General features: G+C 37.2%; 1 protein-coding gene across 1 annotated transcript; it reads right to left on the bottom strand.

Annotated features, from left to right (window-relative positions):
• Positions 1-15,192: 15,192 nt before the first annotated feature.
• Positions 15,193-16,482, bottom strand: LOC102980178 (N-acetyllactosaminide beta-1,3-N-acetylglucosaminyltransferase 2-like). The gene has a single exon (XM_024123086.2). The coding sequence runs from the start codon at positions 16,480-16,482 to the stop codon at positions 15,289-15,291; it is 1,194 nt and encodes a 397-aa protein (XP_023978854.1). The 3' UTR covers positions 15,193-15,288.
• Positions 16,483-18,711: the final 2,229 nt, after the last annotated feature.

Here is an 18,711-nt window from a genome sequence, read left to right as displayed (position 1 = left end):
CATCCTTCTCAAACTCTTCCAAAACATTGCAGAGGAAGGAACACTCCCAAACTCATTCTTTCTATGAGCCCACCATCACATTGATACCAAAACCAGACAAAGATACTACAAAAAAGAAAATTACAGGTCAATATCACTGATGAATATACATGCAAAAATCCTGAACAAAATACTAGCAAACAGAATCCAACAACACAGTAAAAGAATTATACACCATGATCAAGTGGGATTTATCCCAGTGATGCAAGGATTCTTCAATATATGCAAATCAATCTATGTGATACAGCATATTAACAACTTGAAGAATAAAAACCATATGATCATCTCAATAGATGCACAAAAAGCTTTTGACAAAATTCAACACCTGTTTATGAGAAAAACTTTCCAGAAAGTGGGCATAGAGGGAACCTACCTCAACATAATAAAGGCCATATAAATCAAACCCAAAGCAAACGTCATTCTCAAAGGTGAAAAACCGAAAGTATTTCCTCTAAGATCAGGAACACGAAAAGGATGTCCACTCTCACCACTATTATTCAACATAGTTTTGAAAGTCCTAGCCATGGCAATCGGAGAAGAAAAAGAAATTAAAGGATTACAAATTGGAAAAGAAGAAGTAAAACAGTCACTCTTTGCAGATGACATGATACTATACATAGAGAGTCCTAAAGATGCCACCAGAAAACTACTACAGCTAATCAATGAATTTTCATTCTCAAAGGTGAAAATCCGAAAGTATTTCCTCTAAGATCAGGAACACGACAAGGATGTCCACTCTCACCACTATTATTCAACATAGTTTTGAAAGTCCTAGCCATGGCAATCGGAGAAGAAAAAGAAATTAAAGGATTACAAATTGGAAAAGAAGAAGTAAAACAGTCACTCTTTGCAGATGACATGATACTATACATAGAGAGTCCTAAAGATGCCACCAGAAAACTACTACAGCTAATCAATGAATTTGGTAAAGTTGCAGGATACAAAATTAATGCACAGAAATCTCTTGCATTCCTATACACCAATGATGAAAAATCTGAAAGAGAAATTAAGGAAATACTCCCATTTACCATTGAAACAAAAAGAATAAAATTCCTAGGAATAAACCTACCTAGGGAGACAAAAGACCTGTATGCAGAAAACTATAAGACACTGATGAAAGAAGTTAATGATGATACAAACAGATGGAGAGATATACCATGTTCTTGGATTGGAAGAATCAATATTGTGAAAATGACTATACTACCCAAGCAATCTACAGATTCAATGCAATCCCTATCAAATTACCAATGGCATTTTTTACACCTAGAGTAATGGAAATAAAAACAAAGATAAACAAATGGGACCTAATGAAACTTAAAAGCTTTTACAAAGCAAAGGAAGCTACAAACAAGACAAAAAGACGACCCTCAGAATGGGAGAAAATATTAGCAAATAAATCAACGAACAAAGGATTAATCTCCAAAATATATAAACAGCTCATGCAGCTCAATATTAAAAAAACAAACAACCCAATCAAAAAATGTGCAGAAGACCTAAATACACATTTCTCTATAGAAGACATACAAGATGGCCAAGAAGCGCATGAAAACCTGCTCAACATCACTAATTTATTAGAGAAATGCAAATCAAAACTACAATGAGATATTGCCTCACACCAGTTAGAATGGGCATCATCAGAAAATGTACAAACAACAAATGCTGGAGAGGGTGTGGAGAAAAAGGAACCCTTTTGCACTGTTGATAGGAATGTAAATTGATACAGCCACTATGGAGAACAGTATGAAGGTCCCTTAAAAAAATAAAAATAGAATTACCATATGACCCAGCAATCCCACTACTGAACATATACCCTGAGAAAACCATAGTTCAAAAAGGCACATGCACCCCAATGTTCATTGCAGTACTATTTATAATAGCCAGGTCATGGCAGCAACCTAAATGCCCATTGACAGACGAATGGATAAAGAAGAAGTGGTACATATATACAATGGAATATTACTCAGTCATAAAAAGGAACAAAACTGGGTCATTCGTAGAGACATGGATGGATCTAGAGACTGTCATACGCGTGAAGTAAGTCAGAACAACAAATATCATATATTAACGCATATATGTGGAACCTAGAAAAATGTTACAGATGAACCGGTTTGCAGCGCAGAAGTAGCTACACAGATGTAGAGAACAAATGTATGGACACCAAGGGCGGAAAGTGGTAGGGTGAGGGTGGTTGCCCATTGACAGACGAATGGATAAAGAAGAAGTGGTACATATATACAATGGAATATTACTCAGTCATAAAAAGGAACAAAACTGGGTCATTCGTAGAGACATGGATGGATCTAGAGACTGTCATACAGCGTGAAGTAAGTCAGAACAACAAATATCATATATTAACGCATATGTGTGGAACCTAGAAAAATGTTACAGATGAACCGGTTTGCAGCGCAGAAGTAGCTACACAGATGTAGAGAACAAATGTATGGACACCAAGGGCGGAAAGTGGTAGGGTGAGGGTGGTGGTGTGATGAATTGGGAGATTGGGATTGACATGTATAAAATGGATGACTAATAAGAACCTGCTGTATAAAAAATAAAATTCAAAAATTCAAAAAAAATTATAAAATAATCATATATATTTTTGGTATGTGGGTGTTCAATATTTCATAATTATATTGTGTTTGTTATATTTTTTCATTAAATATTTGTTAGAGATCTGTTCAGTAGCTATATCTGGTTATTTCATTCTAACTGCCATAAAGTGTTGTAGTGTACCCCATTTTATTTTTGCTATAATTAATGTTGTAATTAGCAATATTGTACATGCCTCTGGGAGTACATGTATACCTATCTGCAATGTATACCTAAAAGTAGACTTGGCATGTTTGCTAAATATTGTTGGTCTTCAAAGCATCTATGCAAATGTACACTCACTATCTGTGATTTATGAGTCCCTGTTTCCTTAGAAACTTGCCAATATTTGTCATTGTCAAATTTTACACTTTATATCCAATCTGACGGATATGGCAAGGTATCTCACTACTATTTTAATTTTGCATTTCCTTGATCATTTAAGAAGTTGAACATCTTTTCATATGTCAATCATTTAGGTTTCCTAATCTGTGCATTTCCTGTTCATATTCTTTGCCTATTTTCCAGGGTGTTAAGGTGTTTGTTTGTTTGTATTCTTACTGACTTATAGGATGTCTTTCACATTTAGGATATTAAACATTTTTTAATTTTATATACCTAAAAATATATACCAAATATATTCTTTCCATAAAGTTAAAAAGTTTTGACTTTTGTCACATGTTTTATGCAAATTTCAACATCAGTTTTGTTTATGTCTAGGTTTGCTAAGATTTTTAAATTGTATTGCACTGAATTTATAACTTAACTTGGATAATTTTTTTAGTTGAAGTATAGTTGATTTACAATGTTTTATTAATTTCTGGTGATTCAGTTATACATATATACATATTTTTTTCATACTCTTTGCCATTATGGTTTATTACAGGATGTTGAATATAGCTCCTTGTGCTATACAGAAGGACTTTGTTATTTATCTATTTTGTATACAGTATTAATAGTTTGTATCTGCTAATCTCAAACTCCTAATTCATCCCTCCTCCACCCCCTTTCCCTTTTGGTAACTGTAAGTTTGTTTTCTATGTCTGCGAGTCTGAATAAATAAGTTCATTTGTGTCATATTTTAGATTCCACCTGTGATATCATATGGTATTTGTCTTTCTCTTTATGACTTACTTCACTTAGTATGATAATCTCTAGGTCCATCCATGTTATTGCAAATGGCATTATTTCATTCTTTTTTATGGCTGAGTAGTATTCGTGTATATATTCCACATCTCCTTTATCCATTCATCTGTCAATGGACATTTAGGTTGTTTCCATGTCTTGGCTATTTTAAATAGTGCTGCTATGAACACTGGGGTGCATGTATCTTTTCAAATTAGAGTTTCTCTGGATGTATGCCCAGGAGTGGGATTGCTGGATCATATGGCAACTCTAGTTTTAGTTTTATAAGGAACCTCCATACTGTTTTCCATACTGGCTGCACCAATTTACATTCCTACTAACAGTGTAGGAGGGTTCCCTTTTCTCCACACCCTCTCCAGCATTTGTTATTTGTAGCCTTTTTAATGATGGCCATTCTGACCAGAACTTTGATAACATTGGTATCTTTAATATTATGACTTTCCATCTAACATCATGTAACTATCTGTATCTTCATTCATTTAGTTCATTTATCATGTTCTTCCATAACTCTGAATTTGCTTTTTCATATCATTTGTTAAAGTTATTCATGAACACATTATATTTATTGTTACTGTGAATATATTCTATTACATTCCTTAGTTATTGCTGGTAATATATGAATACTCTTATATTTTATGCATCAATGAAAATCCATAACTCTTTGGAACTGTCTCATTAGTACTAATGGTTTATAGATGCTTTTTACTTTCTGTGTAGATATTTATTTGCAAATGTTGCTTTTGCATTTAACTTTTCAATTACTATGACTATTTCTTTTTCTTATCTTTTTGTACTGCTTAGGGCCATTAGTATAATATTGACTTTATTGAGAATGTTCCTGAAGTTTCACCGGTAGGAACGGTTATTGGTTACTGCTATAAATTATGGCTATATTAATTTTTATCAGGCAAAGGAAGTTCTTCCTATGATTGCAGTCTGAATATACTGTTTTATAGCAAGTGTTGGATTTTATCATGAGATTTTTTTCTTTTTTGTGGATTGATTAAGATCATATGCTGTTTTTCTTCCCAAGGGTGGGTGTATGACTGAGGCTGGCCCACTGAGCTAAAGGAAAAGACTTTAGCCCATATTTGAGGAAGTATTTTGTTTTCTTTGTTTTTATTTCATTTTATTTTATTTTGCTGTTGGGTATGAAAAAGGAAGTATTCGCCCCAGGTTCTACAGGAAGCAATTCTGAGGAATTGCTAATAAAAAAAGGAACTAAAAGCAGACCAAAAGTAGAAAAGTCCCTTAAGGTACTGTATCTAAAGCCCACCCTACCTCCATCCTCTTGTTAGGAGAACAGAACAGATAAGTATCCTTAACTTTTAACCTAGTTTTAGTTCTAGTTGTCTATCACCTGTAGCCTAGAGCTAAAGGGTGGTAGACCTCAATACCACTGCTGGTAACATTTGAAAAACAGATGTAAGTCCACCAGCTGACAAGGAACAAGAATATCTATGAAGTACAATTGTAAAATTCCACAGAGATAAGATCACACTTAAAAAACTTGTGAAAATGGTTATCTTTTCTTTTTCAAGATATTTTCTCGTACTCAATACATATTAAAGTAGAAGAGTTACTGGCCCAAGTGATGGAGGAAGGAGATTAGTAGATTCCCCTGAGCTTGGTTAAGGCAGAGACTCTGGAATAACTACCAGCTGTGATGTTGGTTGAACAAGGTACTTAACTTCTCTCAGCCTCAGTTTCCTCTAACTTCTCTCAGCCTCAGTTTCCTCGTCTCTAAGATAAAATAGTGTGTGGAAAGCACGTGGCAGTGCCTGGTATGTAATAAGCAGCAATAAATGTTAGTGATTTTTGTTATTACTGAGAGGAAAAGAATTTTCTGTTAGCCCTCCTTATTCAGAGGTTTGAAATATAATGTACTTTTGTCATAGCTATTGACTAATTTTCCTTCAAAACGATGAGTTCCAGTTAGCACTGAAACTTTCCCAAATGTTGGAAAATCTTTGATAACTCTTTAACATAAGTACAAAATGAAAGTATCAGTTTGAGGCTAAGGGTGCAAGGAGATACCTTATCTTTAAAGGTAAAGCAGAAAATTTGAGAGCTATTTGACACTGTCCCTGGCTATGACAAGTTAGCTAACAACCAAATGATGGTGAAAGAGAAATAAAATGATGCCTGATGTCTGGTCACTTCAGTTCAGTTAAAAACCGTAGCTCCGTGATTATGCTGTGTTCAAGATCCCATTGAAGTATGAAATGCTGCTGCCTTGGGAGGAAAGCATTATTGCTAAAATACAGATCACAGTTGAAAACTGTCAAGTGGCTTGGGTCAAGGGGTAGTGAAGAGGTGAACTGATGTAGAGAATAGCCATATGGACAGCTAAAAGTATAATTATGACTTGGTTCTTAGAAATACATTAATCAGTAACATTTCCAGATGGATGGAAATATATTCCTGAGAAAAAGTATCAAAGGAAGTAGATTTAGCTCTGGGAAGAGAAAGGAGATCAAAGGGTGATTTTGAATCTGGGAGTTGCAATGAGGTAGATGTAACTTCTAGAGTGTCAGAGATAAACTGACAAGAGGGATTGACCGTAGATGGAAACCTGAGAGCCAGCAGGGCAGAGAGATTAAGAGTATAGCCTCTAGACATGCTTCTTGGGTCTCAAGTATTGTTCCACTGCTTATTAGATGTGTGACCTTGGTCAGTTACTTAACTTAATGCTTCAGTTTTCTCCTCTTTAAAATGGGTATAAAAATATTACCTACCTCATAAACATGTTGAAAGTAGAAAAATAATTCATGTAAAACGTTTAGTGCTTGGTGTGTGGTATTTACTCTGTGTTAGTTATTATTATTATTATTATTAGAAACAAACAGGACTGTAGTTCCTGATTGTTTTGGCTATTTATTTGTGCAGAGGTGGTGGCTAGGCCAGATGTTTCAAATCATTCAAACTGAGTCTGATCTCTAGGAAGCCAGCTTCTCTGGAAATGGAGCAGAGTAAGAGAAGCTCATGGGGACAGTGGCTGTGTTAGAGGGCCTGGGCATGGAGTCTCAGACCTTGTTCTAGGTAGGACTGAGTGTATTTTGCTGTCTTGGGCACCAACCCCCTGGCAGGGAGTAGTAGACTGATCTCAGGGGCAGAGCCTAAAATGAAGATGTGTGGACAATCAAAATCATGCCTTTGATTTGAAAACTACTTTGGACTTCTGACAGAGAGAGAGAGAGACAGAGAGAGACAGAGACAGAGAGAGAGAGAGAGGGACAGACAGACAGACAGAGACAGAGAGAGATCTTGCGGATTCCAAATAGAAATTATATTACTTTGGTGTGCCTCCCTATTTCAGCAACTGATTCACTGTGGCAAGACCAGAATCTTATTCAGCACATAGAGAACAGCCATCTTACTGTCCTTACCACAATTAGAAAGTTGAAGAGTTTTGTTTGCTTACATGCATATTTCTTTTTTAGACAACTAAGAAAAGATAAATAATTTGTGAAGTTGTTTGGACATTTAGTTTGTATCTCTTAGACCTGAGGGGTCGGTCAAGGAAGGCTTCCAGGAAGAAGTGATGCTCCAACTGAAAACTAAAGGCTGAGTAAGCCAGCCAGCGGAGAAGATGAGGCAGAACCTGGCAAGCAGGGGAAAGAGGAAAGGATTCTTGACCATAATCATCCTATGCCCATACTATCCCCCACATACTACCATCATTTGTTTCATGTTGCTTTTTTCCCAGAGACACTGCCTCCTTAGTCAGGCATGCTTGCAGCCCTCTAACTTTTGAAAAATGAACACTACTAATTGCCCAGGATGTCTTCAGGGATGCCAAAAGCCTGGATGGAGGGCGCCTTCTCCTGTGCTCCCAAAACTCCCTGCTCTGAGATGTACAATGGCATTGATTGCACTGTGTTGCAAAGGTCCTCTCACTCCCACCACTAAGCACTGAACCACTGGATGGCAAGAACAACATCTTACTCACCTGTGTGTGCTCAACACCTGGTGTGGTCCCTGGTACTTAATGTGTGCTTCATAAATGTTTGATGAGAAAACAGGTCTCTGGGAATTACAGTTATGTGATCATTTCCACATGCTCACCAGGAATGGAGACAACTCTCTTGAGTCACTCTCCTGCTTAAACTTCAATAGTCCTCCCACTGCCTTCAGGATAAAAGATCTTTAACTTCATCCCCTAGCTTCTTTCACAAAAGCACCATGTTCATCACACTGTACTCAACACCATTTCCAGAATGTACCTTGTTCTGATCAATGAACACACATTTCTTTTATCATTCCCTTGCTCACATAGATGATTCATCCTTCAAAGTTCAGCATACATTTATGTGAAGCCCTCCATTTTTCCTTTCTCTATGGTTTCCTTCCTTTCTCCAAATCTGTCCTCTACCAACTAATTTCTTCCTTTTTTTCTGGTAAGGCTTTTTGACTATCATTACTAGAGAATTTTCACATGATTTTTCTTTTATGTTTCTCTCCCTTACAAGGCCAAGAACACGTAGAAGGCAGAGAACATGATTTATTCATCTTTGCAGCATAGCAGAGCCTGACATATTGCAATAGACACATACCAAGTTCCAACTAACTTCCTCTTGGCTTCTCCTGTGAGTTTAGCTTCCAGAGGGCAGTGGGAAGTCTGTGCAAGCTTCAACTCACTTAGGCTGACAGCCTCTCACCTTGCTGTTTGCCCTGATTCCTCCATGACCTTGGGACATTGGAAGGGGTAAAGGGTGGGGCTTGCTTAACCTTCAGGCATGTGGAGTTTAGAAGAGTGGAATTTAACACCATAGACTAAGGTTGCAGCATGGGAGATTGGAACCCTCAGATAATTGTTTCATCTTATCATCCTTTAGAGGACAATTCCAGAAAACAGTCCCAGCAGAACTGAGTTTCCACTGCCCACAGTGATGTCCTCTGTAATATACCATTACATTCATTGGCTTTCTTTTTCCTTTCCGTCTCTTTCCATTTTCTCAATCCTGTTCCTTGGTATCACCTCCCAAAGACATTACTTTCACCTAATTCTTTGTCTCAGATTCTGCTTATAAGGGAACACATGTAATGTTTAAAAATATTTTTGGAATGAAAGAATAAATGATGGATAAACAAATGAGGCAATGAACAAAGAAATAAATACTTATTATGTATTTGGCATGCTATGGTTTATTACACTTTGTATTCTGTTACTTTTCGCTGACTCCAACGGAGAGAACGGGTGCTGGAAACCTACGATCTATCTTGCGGCTTTGCTAGAGGAGCCGGGCTGCTGGTTGCTCCCGTTTTCTCTGCCTCACATAGAGGCTGGTGTGTGTTTCTAAGTGAACTTCCTGAGGCTCACATTTCCTAAACTTGAAGCAGTTTCTTTCTGATAGGGATATGAGAATTGAAGCCCCAGGATATGACCAAATTAGCCTTCGGCCAACAATAGCAGACCAAAGTTAGTATATTTTTCACAGCTTGATTAGAAGAGTTTGCATTTAAGAAGGGCAGGATTATTACATCTGACTTCCAGAAGAGCAGCTGGGACATTATCCTCCAGGCTTCTCACCACAGAAAATCTGCTCCAGTTGACAGCACGTTTCTTTTCTCCAACCCAGATTTGGCCTCCCCACCTGAGTACTTTTCTAACGCCTGCGCCCTCACGCCCCCGCTGTCTCCATTTGCTGCCTGAGCTTCTTTTCTCTCTCTTGTCCTCTTAGTTCAGTTGGCATGACTCTGCTGTGGTCTTTAAAATTTGCCTGCAAACTTAGATTTTCTTAATTTTCTTTCCCTTCAATAGTGGTCAAAGGGCCCTTGAGTTTTTGTGAGAGTCAGGAAGGAATATTTATACATCAGTAAAATGGGGTGGCTTTTTGTAAAGTCCTATTTCCCATTGGCCTGTGGACTGCTGGCCTCAGAATCATTTAGGGGGCTTGTTAAACATACAGATCCCTAGGACCAACCCCAGAACTACTCCATCAGAATCAGCAGTGTTTGGGGGCTTGGGTGGAGGGGGTGTCTGCATTTTTAACAAGCTCTTCAAGTGATTTTTTTTTTTTTTTTTTTTTTTTTTTTGTGGTATGCGGGCCTCCCTCTGCTGCGGCCTCTCCCGCTGCGGGCCCAGCCGCTCCGCGGCACGTGGGATCCTCCCGGACCGGGGCGCGAACCCGGTTCCCCTGCATCGGCAGGCGGACGCGCAACCACTGCGCCACCAGGGAAGCCCTTCAAGTGATTTTTATACACACTCAGGTTTGAGAGTCACTTTAATTTGTTCCCTTCTAAAATCTTTCTATAACATTTTCTCCTCTTCTCTCAATGAGAAGGTGAAAAGGACTCACTGAAATATCTATTCCTGTACAGCTTTTGAGTGAAGCCAGAGCCAAAGCAGATTTTCTATGCAGCTTTTCTCATTAAATACAAGGTCAAGGAGGTAATTGCTCACTTACCTTCCATGGTAGGTGACCACAGAGACTTTGGTGTTTGTGGCACATTCTGTTGTAGCTGGTCAGTTATTTTTTCCTGTCTTGCAAGAGAAACCCATCTGACCCAAGCAACAAGGGTGAAACTCCACATTCTTTTAGAGCCCACTTTAAGTAGGAGGGAGCGCTAACCTAGCTCAGCAATTCCTAACCCCATTAACTCATGAGAATCACCTGGAGAGCTTAAAAAGTGTCAACACCTGGGCCCTTCTCTCTAGAAATTCTGATTCAGTTGGTTTGGGGTGGTTCTTGTCATTTTAAAAGCCACCTAGGTGAATTTCAAGCTAGAGAACTACTATGTAGTTACTAAGGGCTTGGGATTGAGTGTTGTTTGCACTGGAGGTAGGAATTCCTTTGGTACAAAAGATGGGAATGAATATGCCAGGTTGAGGGAACTGTAAGTAATGATGTGGAGGCATGGGCGCATGGAGAGGTCTAGCAGGCAAGCAGACTCAAATTTAATCAGGTTTCATCACCAGAAAACAATGCATGTGGAGATATCTATAACTATCAACTACTCAGGTTCTGATAAAATGCCTTCACTAAGATGAAACTTTAGGTTTTAGTTTTCATGAAATGACATTTAGAAATATTCCTAAACTTATGCAAAATGGCAGGAAATACATAGTTTGCTAAACTACTTGGTAATGAACCTTGCAATACATTTCTTCCTTTTGGGTATCAAGAAAAAGTCTATTATCTCCTAATGCAAGTTCATGTTTCCTGTAATGAGACAAAGAAAATTATATGGTCCAAGATGTTTTACTTTAGACTTCAGCTACTAGTGTTAATACTCAGTGTTAATTTTAGGTAATTTGAATTTTAGTTCATTCTAGTGCTCACACTAGGCTCCAGATAAAATTTTCTCTCTCCACTCTTTGTATTATTTGCAACATTTCTTTTTAATATGTATTTTGATTATCCTATTTAATATGTACTTTAACATAGTAATGTATCTAATTCCTTTTGGAAATAGACAAATATTACTTTTATAGCCATTCACTTTTCATCCTTACATCCATACCAAGGCTCCTGCCCACTCTCTGACCTCATTCCCCCCTCATTTTCCCTTTTGTGCACTCTATTCTTTTAGTTACCCAGCACACCATGCTCAATCTCCTTTGCTTTTCTTCTACTTGGATTTTCTCTTCAACTAGAATAGTGCTTCCCAATGCTCTTCATATCATGCAACATACAGAAAATGGTAACATTTTTACAACACACTGGAGTGAAGACAGGAGACTATTGACCACTAGAGATGACTGGTCAGGGCCTTTGCTACCCCAGGCTCTGCCCTGCTGGCTCAGAGGCTGAGATGATCAATACATTATTGCAATACGCCACCAATGAGATGTTTGAATGGCTGTCCCCTTTGTATTATTTGAGTCTCAACTTAAATGTCAATTCTTCAGAGCAGCTCACCTCACCAAACCCACAAGCATAGACCACTTCAGCCATTCCACCATCCTTACTCAATTTTATCTTACTCATAACATTATCAGCTCCTGCAATTATCTCATTTATTTGTTTGTTTCTTCACCTATTTATAGTTTGTTTCTACTAGTTTCAGTATAAAGTGACTGAGTGCAGGAATACTTGTAGGTCCTATTAATCATTATGTATAAAAAGCCTTGAAAAAAATGGTACATACTCAATAAACATAGCAGGTTGTTTGGAAAAGTGTGACTAGGCCTGGATATTCTCTCTTCCTGGATGAGGCTTCACTTAGTGTGGCCAGGGAACATGCTTCTCTCATGCTTAACATGAGTTAAGGCAAAGACAAAGACTCTATCTTTCTAGTTTTATAGTCTCAGTGGGTGGTGTACTGCCTGGCTCATAGCAGACATACAATATGTGGTTGTGTGAATGAATGAAGAGATGAAGGAAGGAAGGAAAGAAGGAAGGAAGATAGAGGTAATTGAACACAAACTTCAATTTCTTTGGTCTATTCCAAGTTTTGGAAATCTTCAACAGGAGCTGGTAGCAGTTAAGTTTGAAACCTGGATAATAATGTTAGGGGTCTTTTAACTGATGCAGTCAGGCTAATATGAGGCATCCATTATGTGATCTACGGCAAATAACTTAACTATGAAGACCCTCAGTTTCCTTTTCTGCAAATTGGTTAAGTTTGGGTTTGGTGAGTTCTGCAGTCCCTTACCATTTTGAAATCTGCTATATAAATCGACAGAGAGTCAGAAAGGGGATGTTGAGGAAGTAATCAGGCAGTTAATCCAGATAGTAGCCAGGATCCTCCAAGGGAGACCAGAGGCTGCTTTTTAAAAACATTATGGATGACTAAGAATGATCCAGGAAGCCCTCAAAGCATATTTTCAGGGCAGGGTTGGGCTTTCTACCTAGGATACATATGTTGTCCTCTTTCTCTACTCACCTTCTGCTGAGCAGTACCTTCTCATCAGTTGGTGAACTTGAATAAATGAACAACAACTGTTGCTAAGGTCAGGTATCTGCAAGTAGGAAGTATTTCTCCAGGGTAGAATATTCTATTTTCTCACTGTATTCAAGTGTTTTAGAAACAAACAAGCAAAAGGCCTTTCTAGGCCTCCATTTGTTTATTTGAAAAATTGAACAGGTTTAGGATGTTGTGAAGATTAAATAAAATATTGCATGGAAAGGGCTAGTATAGAGTTAGGTGTATAGTAAACAATCAAGTTGGCTTCCACTGTTATTATATTATGCAAGTCATGAGCTAGAAGCCAAAATATTTAATCCCAAATACTGGCATTTGATTCCATTTCTTTCTACTGAAGATGGAGCAGTTGGCTATGAAGAGATCCAGAACTGCACATGATGATACTCATCTTCTTCAATTAAAATGCCTCTGTATATTAATAAGCCCAGCTGTGTTTCCCAATTTGGAAAAGCTGCAAAATCCAAAAATAAACCAAAACAAAGAGATACTTAGTCTGGAGGCAAATTTCAATTTTAGGTTTCTTACAGAAAAAGATTGATATTATTGTGTTTGGCATTAAAATTATATCAACACTACATTTAGTAACAGTCAGATACTACAGCACACGCATCTTCTTATCTACATCTCTCTAACAGAAGTAGATATTTTGAACATTTATGTCTAGAGAATCATTGTTTTGTTTGTTTTTGTTTTGTTTCCCATTAAGTGATGGGTCTGGGATAAATACCTTCTCATTCACAATAAAAATTATTGAAAATGTGCTGGTTGGCTCATGCTTAAAAAATGCTATTTATTTTTAGTTTTCAAGGTGGAATTGGAAGCTAAGAATATAATAATTCTAGAAGATAGATATCATTCACTTTAAAAATAAACACTGCTAACAATGAGCTCTAAACAACTTTTCAAAATGTTATTTCTTGGATAATTTCAAGTAAGAAGTTACGTTTGATAAAACATTAACAGCAATTTTTGACTAATTTTAGTTTAGTTTAAAGACGTTCTTTTCCATAGAATTTTTAAGTAATTGACTATAAACTCAAACACTGTGATTTAGTATAATTTCCCCATACTTATTTTACATTAAATAATTTATGTATGTTTATCTGTTAAAATACAAAATATAAAACATAAAAATTCTAGTTACTATTTATGCATAGGAATTTATACTTCTTTTCTTTTTGGAGGACAGGTATATTTCACATAAATGGAAACGATGAAGAAAGCCCAAGATAGAAAATATTTTGGAAAATTAATTAAAATTTTCATTTTACTAACATTGATTGAACACATAAGATATAAGGAACTCTGATAAGTTCTTTTTTTTTTTATTTTTAAATATGGTGACTTTATTTCCATCTCCTTACAGTCCCCAGAATCACATCTGGTAAGAATCTTCATATCTATAACACAAAAATGTCTCAAGAAAGCATGTTACAAGACAGTATATAAAAGCAACAGTTTGGCAGAATTCTAGTTCATATCCCCCCCCCAAAATTTTTAATTCAAAAATAACAATTAACTTTATTTAACATATGTATATACTTCCTACTTAAAATACCATGCTCTAGTTAAATAATTCATCAACAACACCGTATACAAATAAAATATTACACAAAATATATTTAAGAAAATGTTTTGGTATTTGATCTGAACAATAAATAAAAACACAGGCACTTCTACACTGAGACAGGAAAGCAGTCACTACTCAGGATAATAATTTTGTATAAGCAACACATAATCATGTTGGCAAGAATAGAATTCTGCAGTTTTAAACTGACAAACCACTGATAAAAAGGTCTGCAACTTCAATCTTTTCACTTAAAGTTCAAAAGTTACACATGCTTTCCTGGTTCACAATGAAAAATCATAAACACAATATGGTTACCAGGGTCAATTCAATCTTCAGTTTGAAGATTATGGAATCATACTCATTATTTTCAAATACTAAAAAAGAGAGAACTATCACGACACCACCCAGCAAACCAAATACAAGATAGTTAAGCTTTCTCCTTATTATGACCAAAAGACCATAACAAGATAAACTGGATGAATGTCACACGGTGATTCCCATTTTGCAAAACTGATTGATTAGATTAACCCAAGGAAATGTTGGGGCGGCAGGAAATTTCAACAGAAGTTAATTTTTCCAGACTATTTTAAAAATTCATCCAAATTTCATGAAAATAAATGTAATTCCATTTCACAAAAAGCACTGAGTCATATATAACAGTGTCTTTGTAGCCAATAGGTTTATGAATACCTAAACTGCAGATAAGTCACTCATTATAATGGGAAATAGGATTACCATCATATGAGGGCAAAACAAAAATAACTTAACACGATCAGATTCCAGAAACATGATTTCAGATGACAAGGGGGACAAGTTAGAAAATAATGACCACTAGCCAGCAGGAAGGGTCATAACCATTTGTCCTGTCCTATCCTACATAAAAATTAGGATCTTCTGCTTTCCCTCTTCAGAAAGTACTACACTGAAAGGTTTAGAGGCCCTCATATGGATACTACTCATAAAGGCAATTTTGATGGTTTTACATAGAAATTACCTCTAATGTGAGAGAACACAACATGGGAACTATTTGAGATACATCTTTCTATGCAAAATTTAGTTTTGTACATAATTTAGCAACTTAAATGAGCATTTTGCAACCGAGACCAAATATCAATCATCTCTTGAGGTTTTCTACTATGTACCAACATCAAACCTACATAAGAACAAATGTTATTCCTGTTTTTCTCTTCCATATCAAATGTCCTGAAGCCTTTGTGTTTCTCTGGAACGAGTTCAAGTTTCTGAAGGCACATTCCAGTATAAACGTCATGGATGGGGTAGAGAAGGACCTGGTCAGTTACATTGTATAGCCTCAGGGCCAGGTGGCCGGAGTACAGGAATCCACCTCCCCCTGCATAAGGCAGGTAGACGCCAGTGTAAACAACTTCCGGGATGTAGTACTTGAGTTTCTTATCCCGATGAGGTCCAGCATTGTGAATCACATCACCTATAAACAAATCTTTGGCTTTGTTCTTGGATAAGCTATTCAAGTAATTCAGGACGTGATGGGTGTTCACAAAAACATCATCATCACCCTTGAACACGAACTCAGCATTTGGGCAGGAAGTGCTCACCCACCTGAGAAAGAGTACTTCTTTCAGAGATAAGTTGAAGAAGGTGTCTCTGTAGTTCCACATAAGAATGTCATGTTGCTTCTGACTCTCAAATTTCAGCATATCTGAGAGGTCAGGATGGTTGTCCTCTGCGGGGGTCTGGCCCAGTGAGAAGACTCGCACCACTGTTTGGTTCCCCATATTGGTTTCTTTGCCCCAAGATTCCCGAATCGCTTGCCTTCTGTCGAAATGTGAAGGAAGGGACTTAATCGCCAGCAATAAGAAGGGCTTCTTTGCACACTTATCGGGTTGATCTATAAGCAGTGAATAATTTCGACATCTCAAATACAACAGAAAGTCTTTAAATCTGTCTGGCAAACTGTCAAAACCTGAAACTACTGACGTGACCCTCAGGTCAGGTTCACAATAATTCAGATGGCTTATGTTGGAAAATCCGTATGCTTCCCCTGTCTGGTTAGCTAACATGTTCAAAATGGGATTGTACTTCCTGTTCAGCTTTTCTTGTTCCCTGTTCCAGTATGCCTTGGGAGGGTCAGATATCTTCCAGAACTTTTCTTTGGGTATTATTACTTCTCCTTTTCCATTTTTTTCTTGGCTATTGCTTTTGGAGACTTCCACAATCAAATAAATGAAGACATTTACCATCATCAGGATTCCCAACAATTTTATTCTTCGACATCCAACACCCATTTCTCATATCTTGTCCGGGAAGAGCTCCTGCTCAGCGGGGCGGGGACGGGAGATCGTGGCTGCATCCACGTCCTGGCCACTCCGCGCGGCTCAGCCCGGCGACTGCCGCCGCTCTTGCTCCATGCGTTGCGCCCGCGATGGGCGGCCGGGTGGTGTCCGCGGCGGGATGGCTCCGCCTCGGCTTGGCCCCGGCTCGGCTCAGCTCCGGCACTTGTTGCTGCCGTGGTCGCTGCGCCTCACTCCCGGCTTCAGCTCTCTGATAAGTTCTTTAGTTGCATTTTCTTATTTAATCCAAATGCAACCTAATAAAGTAGAAATTTTTCTATCTTCTTTTGGTAAATCTTGAAGACTCTGTATTCAAAAATTTTTCCCACTGCAAAATACTAAAGGATGATAGATAAGTTACAACTAACAGGCAGAGCTGAGCTCTCAAGAAATTAAGGAGAATCTTCAGTATCCCCAAATGAAAGGAACAAAAGCCAGAGTAATAATCTAGCACTGAAGTTATAGATACCTTAGAGACATTTGCTGATCAATGGTACCTAAATCCTGAAGTTTTAATGTCTCTTCAATGAAACAGAACAATTCCTAAGGCATATAAAAGATGGTGTGGTGGGGGGGGGAGGAGGGGTGGGAATGGAAACAGCTACAGAAAGCTAGAAAACTCAAAGATCTTCAGTAAAAACATTGTGTCTGCCTGGCTTGAATCCTACACGGGGATAAATGCTCGTCTGATAATACCTAGTCATAAATGATGCCCTCACATAGGATAATAAGTCTACTGTTGTATATAACAGAGGGAAACACAAATATTCCTGGGATAATGTCCATTGAACCAAGATTCTCAGGATTCCCATAAACAGAGATTGGTCAAATGAGCAAACATAAGCAAATACTGACTGTATAACAATAATCATATCTAATTAAGAAATCTTGATAAAACTAATTACTTCACAACTGTACCTTGGAGAGGGATGATCTGAATTAAAGTGTTTAAAGGTACTTATACGTGCTTAGAGGTAGTGAAAACATAAATAATACTTAAGTTGCTTATTCATGTTAAAATATTAAGGAAGGTCATGACTAGAATACAGAATTTTCTACAATAGAGGAAGAAAATTAATTCTGAAACTCAGTCAGCAGAATAGAAGGAATGGGTATAAGAGAAGCATAGATGAGACAGGATGTATATGAAAACATAAAATAGTCATAGTAAAATTAAGACTAAACTCACCTACTAAAACACTAAGATTTTCAGAATTGGAAAGAAAAGAACTATAAAATTTTTACAAGGGACTCACTTAAAACTTTGAAGACACAGAAGAGATGAAAATTAATATATAGAATGATATATACTAGGCAAACACAGAAAAGAACTTGTATAGACAAAATAGACATTAAGGCAACAAAAAGTAGTAGGGATAAGGAAGGTAACTAATTCAGCAGGAATATATACTAATTGTAATTTTGTATGTACCTATGATTATGTCCTGAAAGTATACAAAGCAAATATTAACGGAACTACAATCAGAAGTTGACAAATCTCCTGTCTTCATGAGAGGTTACTTTATCCTGTCCTGTCTCCTTACTAATTTTTGTCTGCTTGATCTATCAACTTCTGATAAGTGTTGAAGTTGACAGATTAAGCAGACAAAAATTAGTAAGGATATAGAAGCTTTGAACAACACAATTAACAAGCTTGATCAAAAAGATACGAGTAGAACTATGCGTATCATGATGAGATGACATGTCTTGCAAAATTTCTGATAATGGATCATGTACTAGGCAATAAAATCAATCTCAAATTTTAAAAGAATTGATGTATTTTACTTCACATTCTTCGACAACAATGAAATTAAGCTACAAACCAATAACAAAAGATTACTAAGAACATCTTCACTTAATTGGCATTTAGAAGAGTGCTTCCAAACTACACAATTTGGAAATCACAATGGAAAGTATAAAATAGAATTGAGTAGAACAAATAAACACTGTTTTGACTGATTAAGAATAAAAGGGGAGAGCAAAGGGGGAGAAGATGGCAGAAGAGTAAGACGCGGAGATCACCTTCTTCCCCACAGATACATCAGAAAAACATCTACACGTGGAACTGCTCCTATAGAACACCCACTGAACGCTGGCAGAAGACCTCAGACCTCCCAAAAGGCAAGAAACACCCCATGTACCTGGGTAGGGCAAAAGAAAAAAGAAAAAACAGAGACAAAAGAA

The sequence above is a fragment of the Physeter macrocephalus genome, chromosome 8 (assembly GCF_002837175.3).
Source record: "Physeter macrocephalus isolate SW-GA chromosome 8, ASM283717v5, whole genome shotgun sequence".
NCBI lineage: Eukaryota > Metazoa > Chordata > Mammalia > Artiodactyla > Physeteridae > Physeter > Physeter macrocephalus.
Note: the sequence above shows the minus strand (reverse complement) of the source record. Positions and strands in the feature narration are given on the sequence as shown.